The sequence below is a fragment of the Hordeum vulgare genome, chromosome 2H (genome assembly GCF_904849725.1).
Source record: "Hordeum vulgare subsp. vulgare chromosome 2H, MorexV3_pseudomolecules_assembly, whole genome shotgun sequence".
Classification (NCBI taxonomy): domain Eukaryota; kingdom Viridiplantae; phylum Streptophyta; class Magnoliopsida; order Poales; family Poaceae; genus Hordeum; species Hordeum vulgare.
In genome coordinates, this window is record NC_058519.1 from 463,133,866 (window position 1) to 463,145,319 (window position 11,454).

General features: G+C 45.9%; 1 protein-coding gene across 1 annotated transcript; it reads left to right on the forward strand.

Moving 5' to 3' along the window:
* Nucleotides 1–3,981: 3,981 nt before the first annotated feature.
* On the forward strand, nt 3,982–7,695 carry LOC123426667 (beta-fructofuranosidase, insoluble isoenzyme 2-like). The gene is made up of 7 exons (XM_045110534.1): nt 3,982–4,267; nt 4,665–4,673; nt 4,998–5,866; nt 5,991–6,152; nt 6,726–6,988; nt 7,108–7,198; nt 7,319–7,695. The coding sequence occupies exons 1-7, from the start codon at nt 4,057–4,059 to the stop codon at nt 7,505–7,507; spliced, it is 1,794 nt and encodes a 597-aa protein (XP_044966469.1). The 5' UTR covers nt 3,982–4,056; the 3' UTR covers nt 7,508–7,695.
* Nucleotides 7,696–11,454: the final 3,759 nt, after the last annotated feature.

The following is an 11,454-nucleotide window of genomic DNA, read 5'->3' on the forward strand; positions in this document are numbered from 1 at the left end:
GGAGATTTCAAGTACCAGAAAGAATGCCCAGAAATTGATTGGAATGCCATTGCCATTTCAACCTCTGATCCAAGTACTCAAGAGACCGAACTACAAGTTCGGAAAATTATCAATTTGCAACATCTTGCAAATAATCTGCCAGATTCATTTACTGATCTAAAAGGTGTTACAAAATCCTTGATTCCAGCCAGGAATGCGTCCGAAAGAGTGGAGGTACTAACTAAAACCACTCAACTCCCTGTTCCTAAAAAGAGGGGGAGTAGTACGGCCTCTGACCCGGAACCTGCTTCTCGCAAGCAGCAAAGGAGAGAGAGGAGAAAATCCTCAAAATCAGTAAATGCAAGTCAACTCAACGTTGATGAACACCTTATGGGTAGTTTACACCCAGTAGAAGGGCAACCTTCACAACCGAGCTCCAGTGTGTACAAACTAGCTGGAACATCGGAACACCTAGACTCAATCGTATTGGGAAATAACGAAAAGTCTCTAGGGGTGCAAGAAATTTCCATCAACTATGTTGATTCTGGAGAATAATTTGACCGCAAGTCTACGACTGTCGACATATATTTTCCTGAAAAGATTGCAGATATCCTTATCACTGATCATGATCCAAAGTCTATCGTCGAGTGCCAAAGGCGCTCCGACTGGCCTAAATGGAAGGATGCAATCCAAGCAGAAATTGCCTCGCTTAACAAAAGGAACGTATTCACAGAAGCAATACCTACACCTCCCAATGTTTTCCCTGTGGGATTCAAATGGGTTTTCCTCCGGAAACGGAATGAGAACAATGAGGTGGTGAGATATAAAGCAAGGCTCGTAGCACAAGGTTTTACGCAGAAACCCGGCATTGATTTCAATGAGACATACTCTCCAGTAATGAGTGGAACAACTTTCCGATATCTTATATCTATGGCAGTACAAAATCGTCTATCCATGCAGTTGATGGACGTCGTGACCGTATATCTTTACGGGTCACTAGATTCGAACATATACATGAAGGTTCCTGACGGAATCTTTGTCCCGAGTAACAATGCAAAACGCAACATATATTGTGTAAAGCTGAATAAGTCATTGTATGGCTTAAAACAGTCGGGGCGGATGTGGTACAACCGACTAAGTGAGTTCCTTCTTCAGAAAATTTACTCCAATAGTGATGATTGCTCATGTGTCTTCATCAAGAAGTCCTCCACAGGATTTTGCATAATTTCTGTGTATGTTGATGATCTAAACATCATCGGCAGTGCACCAGATATTGATAAAGCACGCAATCACCTAAAGATGGAATTTGAGATGAAGGATTTGGGTCAAACCAAATTTTGCTTGGGTCTCCAACTCGAGCACCTTACCTCAGGAATAATGGTACACCAAGCTGCCTATATCCAGAAAATATTGGAGAAATTCAATATGGACAAATCCTACCCATCTAAAACTCCCATGGTGGTTCGATCTCTAGACGTAGAGAAAGATCCGTTCAGACCAAGGGATGATGGTGAAGAGATTTTGGGACCCGAGGTTCCATATCTCAGTGCTGTTGGAGCGCTTATGTATCTTGCAAATTGCACAAGACCTGATATTGCATTTGCAGTAAATCTACTTGCTAGACACAGCGCAGCTCCCACCAAACGCCATTGGTCGGGAGTCAAGAATGTCTTTCGATATCTCCAAGGCACAAAGGATCTTGGCCTATTTTTTCAGTTCCAGGAAAAACTGGACTCTGGTATAATTGGATATACAGATGCTGGCTATTTATCTGATCCCCATAATGCCAGATCGCAGACCGGCTTTGTGTTCCTACATGGTGGAACTGCTATATCATGCAAGTCTTCGAAACAGACCCTAGTTGCAACATCTACCAATCATTCTGAAATAATTGCTTTATATGAGGCATCGCGTGAATGCACGTGGCTTCACAGAATGATAAACCACATACAACAGTCGTGTGGAATTGGTTCTATCGAATCACCTACCATTATCTATGAAGATAATGCGGCTTGTGTTGCACAGATGCAAATAGGATACATAAAGAGCAATATCACTAAGCATATTGCCCCTAAGTTGTTTTATCCCCATGAACTCCAGAAAAGTGGTGAAATCAACATCTTGCAAGTCAAGTCATGTGATAATCTCGCTGATCTTTTCACAAAGTCTCTACCATCTTCAACATTCCAGAAATACCTTCATGGAATTGGTATGCGACGGCTCCGAGATTTGCAAGAGTCAGGGGGAGTATCTTCCTGAACTGTTCCTGTTCAAAGCCTCATATTACACTCTTTTTCCCTTTATGAGTTTACTTTAGAGGTTCTCATCAAGGTTTTTAATGAGGTAATATCAACATAAGAACACATGTCATACTATCTGTTTTCCCCACCGGGGTTTTTAGAAAAGTATATACGACATATTTATTGTCTTCTTATTCTATGGATACATTTCATATGGAGTTAACGGAGGCAATAACCATTATATGCGGTATCATTTTCTCCTTATTTTCCCACAGGGTTTGAAGGAGTTTTAGCTGCATATACTACACCACTCCTTATATTTTTCCCACAGGGTTTTTGGAGGAGACTATTTCAAGATGATGAACACACTCAAGGACAAGTATAGATTAGGGGGAGTGTTAGAATTTAATTAATTATGTAATTAGTTAAGTAAATCTCTACTTGTAACCGCACGTGGATCCCTCCCACGATGCGGAACCGACATATCCTTCCTGGAGCGTCGCCTCCAGGAACCGCCTTTCCCCTCGCATATAAGTGTTCATCATCAAGGAATAATACAGACAGTTGAATCTTTTTACTTCTCTCTCGTTTAGATTACAACAGTGAGCAGAAGCAATCTTTACTGAGCGCGTGTTACACGCGGCTGCCTCTGATTAATGAGTACGTGTCTCTGTTGATTTTCTTTTACCGCGTCAATAGCCTAATAGGTTTGATGTCAAATATTTGACACAACTTAAAGTAGCCATTTGTTTAGACTTGCCAACATTAACCAATTAGGCCTCCTCATCAAACAAAAACCAAAATATCAAACCAACTAGGCTCCCTCATCAATCATCATCAACCAAAATCCAAAATATCAAGCCAATTCTATGTCCCAGAACCCATGGCTCGGGACCGACCTCCGCCGGCTACACGTCCGTCCGCCCGTGCCGCGCGTGGTGACCCACCGCCGACACCACGACAGCGAGTGAGTTGCCAACTTGGTACGGGTGCTGTGTACCTTAGCGCGTGCAACTTGCGGCCAATCGACCGAGGTGAAACCTGTAGCGCGCGACCAAAACCTCTGCCAGTGGCGCGTGATCAAGTACTCCGTATATCGCATCGTGGTGTATCCGACTGAGCGTGATGTATCAGCGTCGCGTGTTTTCCACTCCTGAAAAATCCAAATCTTGCCCAAGCCTCTAGCTGAACGTAACGGTGAGATCTGCGTCTCGGATGAACGTATTGTAGTTTCCAAAAAAGAAAAAGAAAAAAAGGAGACAAGCAGGCGATCGAGCACGTACGTTCTCCAGCAGCGAGAGCGTATGGACGTATGGTGGGGGTGAAAACTTAACTACTAGTGACAAGTTTACACCATTGTTTTCTCAAAAACAGCCAATAAAAGCAAGCAACTTACGCTTCTCAACTCGACCAACCAGACCGAGCCAGCCATGTGGCAGCACCAACATTTCCGCAGATTTTCTCACACCTAAAGCGAGATTTCCCTCCATCACAGAAGCTACCTGAGAAAGTCCAGAATAAACAATAAAAAACAAGGAAAATGTAGGAGTGCTAGTAGTACTTCCCTATCAGATGATGTCCAATTGTCTAATTATTATCATCCAATAACACCCCAGGGAAAATCTTTCTTCATGTCTGAATTCGTGGCCTTTTGTCTCACCCTGCAAACTTTAAACTTTCAGGCTTTTCAGCGCTTGAATAGCCCTGCCCTTGCACCCCGGCGCTACGGCCCTCACACTATAAATATGACCACCCCTGGCCTCTGCTTCTGCACAAGACATCGATCCTTCCCTACTTGTTCCTCCATCGCCGGCCTCTGCCCCCAAGCGTGAGAGCAATGGTAGTTCTCGGGGGAAGAGTTGCATGGGCATGCCCGGTGCTGCTGGTGGTGGTGGTGCTGCTGCTGCAGCTCGCCGGGGCGTCGCATGTCGTCTACGAGACCGACCTCCTGGAGACGGAGGCGGCGGCGGCCACTGTGCCGCCTTCGATTCTCGACGCCGAGCTGAGCACCGGGTACCACTTCCGGCCCATAAAGAACTGGATCAACGGTATATCTCCGCGCGCTAACCCATCTCTCTTGTTCCAGCTAAGCTTAGAGCTAGCTAAGTGGACATCCTTGTTTTGCATGGCTAAACAAACAACTGTGTGTGGTAGTAGCACGTCCTTGCTCTTGGGACAACTGAACTTCCAAAACCATGCATGACCGGGTGGTCAATTTCTTGGGCCATACAAGAAGCTTAATAATCGTGCCCGTTTCTGTTTCGTTACTAAACTTGTTGTGTGGCCTGGGTGGTATCCTCGAGGTCATTGTCCTGCTCTGATACTGTGGTTTAGTTCAATATAACGATGCATTTTTTTAATTTTTTTGGCAAAGGTTTATAATAACTGGCTCTAACTTGCGATTTTTCTTATCATCATGTTGATGGTTGCCGAATATCACGCCAGATCCCAACGGTACGTCGTCCTTCTCCCGTGCTCCTTTTAATATCCTGTCATGCATCTCTGTCGCGTCTTCATTTTGATGTTATCTGCTACAAGAAGAATCCCTGTTCTGCAACTTGCAACCCCGTTGAGCAGTAACGCATTTTCGTCATCTGGATTGAACAACACATATACAGGCATGCATGCTGCATGGCTGGCGAACTTACAGCCCCATACAGAAACCATTAGTTAGTTAGTTAGTTAGTTAATGATAATGAATGGAAAAAAAGAGATCATCATCTAATATATGGTGGGAGTTTGAAGTGAGTTTGTGAAATTTTGTTGCATGCATTGCAGCGCCCATGTACTACAAGGGGTGGTACCATTTGTTCTACCAGTACAACCCCAAGGGTGCGGTGTGGGGCAACATCGTGTGGGCGCACTCGGTGTCGCGTGACCTCATCAACTGGGTGGCGCTGGAGACGGCCATCCAGCCGAGCATCAAGTCGGACAAGTACGGGTGCTGGTCGGGGTCGGCGACCATCCTGCGCGACGGCACGCCGGCGATCATGTACACGGGCATCGACCGCGCCGACATCAACTACGAGGTGCAGAACATCGCCTTCCCCAAGAACAAGTCGGACCCGCTGCTCCGCGAGTGGGTGAAGCCGCGGGGCAACCCGATCATCGTGCCGGAGGGCGGCATCAACGCCACCCAGTTCCGGGACCCGACGACGGCGTGGTACGCCGACGGGCACTGGCGGCTGCTCATCGGCGCGCTCTCGGGGGCGTCCCGCGGCGTGGCGTACGTGTACCGGAGCCGCGACTTCATGCGGTGGACGCGGGTGAGGAAGCCGCTGCACTCGGCGCCCACGGGGATGTGGGAGTGCCCGGACCTGTACCCGGTCACGGCGGACGGCCGGCACAGGCACAAGGGGCTGGACACGTCGGTGGTGTCCGGCCCCAGGGTGAAGCACGTGCTCAAGAACAGCCTCGACCTGCGCCGCTACGACTACTACACCGTCGGCACCTACGACCGCAAGACGGAGCGGTACGTGCCGGACAACCCCGCCGGCGACGAGCACCACCTGCGCTACGACTACGGCAACTTCTACGCCTCCAAGACCTTCTACGACCCGGTCAAGCGCCGCCGCATCCTCTGGGGCTGGGCCAACGAGTCCGACGCCGCCGTCGACGACGTCGCCAAGGGATGGGCCGGAATCCAGGTACGTACAGTAGCTGCTATGCTAATCGAGTATAGCAAACCAAAAGATTAATTGTTGTTCATGTGCACCATGCATGCATGCATGCATGGCATGGTATATGTGTGTGATATGAGTATATTTTCAGGCGATTCCGAGAAAGGTTTGGCTGGACCCGAGTGGGAGGCAGCTGATGCAGTGGCCCCTGGAGGAGCTTGAGGCGCTGAGGGGGAAAAGGCCGGTCAGCATCAAGAACAGGGTGGTCAAGCGGGGAGAGCACGTCGAGGTCACCGGGCTACGGACCTCACAGGTGAGCGAGCCGTGCCCGTGCATGCTTTTTCTCTTTCTGAGTTTGTTCGTCTGCGTCTGCGTCTGCGTGCAATCAAGGGAGGTGACATTTTCTAGGACCAAAAGGCAGTCGATCGAGATCACCATGTACTCTACTACGTACTGCCTTGCCCTGAGTGGCGCCGGCCGCCCTGCAGAATATATTGCCCGGCCAGTAGTATGTGTTATCCTGGCCCGCGCTATCTATCTTATCCGGCGCGCTTCATCTGATCCCGAGTTGTGTCCAGTGTGCACTGTCCACTCCACTCCCCTCCAACTCGTATCCTCTATCGCGTGACGCTTTCTGTCGTGCCTTTCTACTCCGTAGGTTTCACTACACCTGTCCTACACTTCTAATCCCAGCTCCGCGTCATGCACCCTGTTCCATTAACTAAAAGAAAAAATGGACTCGTCGTCACGCGCACATTGGCCTTGCCCTTGCATGCACATCCCCAATCTATGCTCCAACTGTACTGATACATTAACTTGACCAACATATGTGTAGTGGTGATGAGTTCATATCATAGTTAATTACCCGACTAACTTGCTTCATCAGGCTGACGTGGAGGTGAGCTTTGAGGTGGCGAGCATCGATGGGGCGGAGGCGTTGGACCCGGCGTTAGCCAACGACGCCCAGAAGCTGTGCAGCATGAGGGGTGCCCACGTGGAAGGCGGCGTGGGCCCCTTCGGCCTGTGGGTGCTCGCCTCGTCCAAGCTGGAGGAGAAGACGGCGGTCTTCTTCCGGGTGTTCAAGGCCGCGCGCAACATCAACAGCACCAATAATAAGCCCGTCGTCCTCATGTGCTCCGATCCAACCATGTAATCTCATCTCCCGTCTCTCCCTTAGATTCATCATCATCTCACGCATGTGGCATAGCTACAAGCATAAGCGAGCGTTGATCGATCTGACGTTGGGCTTCATTGTTCGTTCGGTGCAGGTCATCTCTGAACCCGAACCTATACAAGCCGACCTTCGCAGGCTTTGTTGACACTGACATAGCCAAGGGCAAGATATCTCTGAGAAGCCTGGTACGTACGTCGACATCGGCTACCATACATGCATGTTCCTCGTCTCCTGCGATGCAAGTTCACAGACGAGTGGGTCGTTCGTTACTGATTTCGTTTGCCCGTAATGTTTTCTCTGTCTAGATCGATCGGTCCGTCGTGGAGAGCTTCGGGGCAGGGGGCAGGACCTGCATCCTCTCCCGGGTCTACCCGACGCTCGCGCTGGGCAAGAACGCTCGCCTTCACGTCTTCAACAACGGCAAGGTGGACATCAAGGTGTCGGAGCTCACGGCGTGGGAGATGAAGAAGCCGGCGCTCATGAACGGTGCTTAGAATTTAGGGTGGATCGACATGCGGGCCTCCTATATATTTGCCTGAATCTGGCTCACATTCTGTTAGATTGATCTCTGGTGAGACATGCTAGTTCTCCGAGGGTATGGACGTAGCTTAGGCTTGCACGCCGTATAAGTGCACCACGAAGGGGTCATTTCGCCCTTAGGAACAATAAAGTTCTATGCATACTCTGGCGTGCGCATTGGTGGGAAGTAGTGTATACATTGCCGGATGAGTGTTGGTTTCCACGTTGCACTTTATCTGTCTATCCATTATCTCGCTATAAAGAAAAGGTCCATTTTGGTCAATATGACTATCACAAGTTTACTATTGGTCTCTAACCCCTACAACCTGGCAAGCTTGACCCATAACTTAAATTATTTAAATCAAATTTTCCTTCCAAAATAAGACAGTTAAAAGTGTATGTCACTCTTGTTAAGTTTTAATAACAATAGTAAAATGAAACTTCTAATTTTATTAAGTGAGATAAGGATAAGGATGTTCGTCATTGTTTTTCAAACTCTCGGTGAGGGGGTGTCACGGTAAAGTATTATCATGCATGTTAACTAAACAATCTAGTTGAGACAACATGTCATTAAAAAATGCACATACTAAATGATGTGTCGCTATGTGTCATGCAAAAAAAATGTCATCTAAAACATTATGTAACATAAATACTATGCACTATAGAGGCATACACTTGTATCATATGCATAATAATAGTGTATGATATTCTATACTATAAGTAGGCTTAGAAGAAGGAACCAAATACAAAGACATGACGCCAAAATAAGTACTGAAATAATAATGGATAATTGTAGACATATTTTGTTCACGGACCACTTTAGAGATATAACCAATGACACAGCTAGATGCCCGTAGGGCCAATTGAAAGGGAGGGGGCTCTCATGCCGACCAGACTTAAGTAATGACTTGGAGCGTCTCATCATCACAACCAAGACGGCGGTCTTCTTTGGGGTGTTTCAAAATTGTTGCAACATTTGAAACATCTGTGTACAACAAAACATTATGCATATGCAACAAATCATCATTCAGGGCAGCAAAATGAAATAAGAGTTATGCTATGTGTACGATCATATTCATTTGATGACAGTAACGAAATGCATCTACACCGTCAGTTGTGTTTGCTGCATGGTCCTGATGTATGTCGTACAAAGATCATACACGTTTTTATCATACGCACAACATTTGCATAAAAGAAAAATGGGTCACAAAGCAACATGCAAGATGAAATCTACATAAGAAATAGCATATGCAACAAGGAACAAACACCTTTGCAGCATGAAAGCAACCTCCTGCAAGACACATATAGAATCATCACAAGAAATTTCTCTTGCGTACACAACAAAAATATGATATTTTGTGAAGGACAAAACAACATCCACAACGTCAAAAAGCTCATAGTTGCTAAGCCGTTTCCATGTAAATATGAGGATCCAACCTCGCCGCCTCACGGGCGCCTTAGCCTGCATGCCACCACCTGATCTAGCTACCCTGGACCCATCCTCACCCTACCATATTCCTGGAGCTCGACAGCATGCACGAAGGACCTCTAGACCTCCACTGACGAAATTCTGGCATTGGTCGTCCCATGAGAACCATCATCCTGTAACCAATGACACAACAGTAATTTTACACGCGTGGCACACAAATTAAAAACTAAAGTAATGTGAATATGGAGCATGCTTAATAAAAATGGAAGAAAAAACGAAGGAAATGTAGAAATATTAAAAAAATATAAGATTTGGTTTTTCTCTAGAAATAAAAAATGCATACATTTAAATCATGAGATACTTAGCCGTCACTCTTGCGTGCAAATATCGAGTTGCCATTGATGTAGAGGTTTACCAAACAATATGTGCTATTGGATTCATACCAGCCTACTAAAAGAAGTGGTGTGTGTGCATTGAAGGACTAAGGATGTCAACTAGATAGTAATGGATGAATACAAGACTACAAACTTTAGTAAATTCATTGGTTTTAGAAAATTTTAGTGTTGTAATATTTCACTAAAATGCACTTGGTCAGTCAACTTATATGAAGAACTAGCAAGTTAAATATCTCAGGGAAAGATGGTTGAGCGTAGGTCAGTTGATTAGGTTACTTGTGCTGAAACAAACCGATTTGAGTTTGAGTTGTGTACTTGGCATGGGTGCTCGTACTTTTCTTGAATTTGTTCCAAAAAAAATCAACGTTATTTGTTCAATGGAAGACAAATATCGAGTGGATTACATGTGCCTTTGGTATCAATTTGACTTTCTTGCCCAGTCTCTGAGAAATGCTCATATGGGTATGGTATACGGGTAAGCATTCATAAGGGTGTGTGTGTATGTTTCTTAAAAAATAATCTCAAAGAAAGACAACATACATATCAATAAACTAATAAACATTGTCTCTGCTGGATCTCATGGGATTCGGTCGGGATTTTTCTTCGTTGGATCCATGTGGATCTGGTCTTCGTTCGTTTGTGTTGGTGTGTCTACATGTTGGATACTTCTGATCTATTCGTCTCTTCATCCATTGCGGTTGCTGTCCTCGTGCGCTGGTCCTATGGGGCCTTAGCATGACGACTTTTCAATTGTCTACTACAATAAGGTTTGCCCGGTTCTTATGACAGAGGGGCGGTGACGGCGGCGCGCCTTCGGCTCGCTTCACTGCTTGTAGTCGTCGCTAGGTGGTCTATGGACCTAGATGTATTTTTTACTTATGGTATTCTTTGTACTATCTTGATAGTTGATGAATAGAATGGAAGTTTTCCTCAAAAAAAACATTGTGCTAACCAAAACAAGTTGTCCTCCATATGTCAATTATATGCCCTTCCAGTTCCTAAGCATTTATCTAGAAGAGGTATTCTATCCCTTCCACCGGTGTAGGTGTCTTCTTCTCTTCCTCCTCCGCCTCCCCCATGGTGATCTCCTTCATGGCCATCGGGTCGCCATCCTCCTTCGTCGCCTCCTCGTCTGTTCCGAGTGGCATGAATACCGCGTACAGAGAGGGTTCTAGAACAAGCGGACACGGTGGGAGTGAGGCTTTTGGGTGTGCTGATGTTGTCGAAGTCCAATGTGAGGGACTTCAGACTCCCCAAACCTCCCTAGTTTGATGTTGGTTTGCGGGAATTTGGACGTTCAGACCAATCCAGACAATTTTGAGACCACTATTAGATGGCTAAAAGTGTTAGAGGGTCTGATTCGGACATTTGCATGAGGTTTTGGTGATCGGCGCTAAACCAAAAAACTTATATGGGCTCCCTGCAAAGAAAAGGGAAGGAAACATATGTGCTCTGTTGTGAGATAAATGTAAACTTGGTGCAACTCATTGTAGGTGCATTTTAGCTATGAAATGGTGTGCCGAAACAAAATCTACATACTACTCCCTCCTTTCCATAATTCTTGCCATGGAATGTATTTTTTAATGCATGTAGCTACATATATTATCGTTGATGAGGACATCAATACCATTGTTACATCCAGAGCCCCTGCTGCTATACATACTGGACCAATTACTAGAGCTCATGCACGCCAATTGAATTACCATGTACTTTCGTTTCTTGGTAACAATTCTGATATTCATGAGCATATGATGCTTTCTAAATTAGAAACTTTAGTTTTGCTTATGAATGAAGGACCTAGCATGGACAAGAAGGATGGTCATTGGAGCGGTATCAAGCATGGAGAAGAAGGTGCACGCGTGGAAAAAGAAAAATGAAGTTTCCAGTGATGATTTTCGCACTTTAAAGCCAACATAATGAGAGCATGAAGGCTTGGACGAAATATACAAGATGTCACTTCATAAATTCCGTCCATGGGCTATTATAGATGTCGCGTCATCTTATTATTGGGACAGGCCCATGAAATTTTTAAATACCACATTATAGACTATTTTTAGAGTTCGTATGTGTGGGGAAACCGAGTTAGGGTTGATTTCGG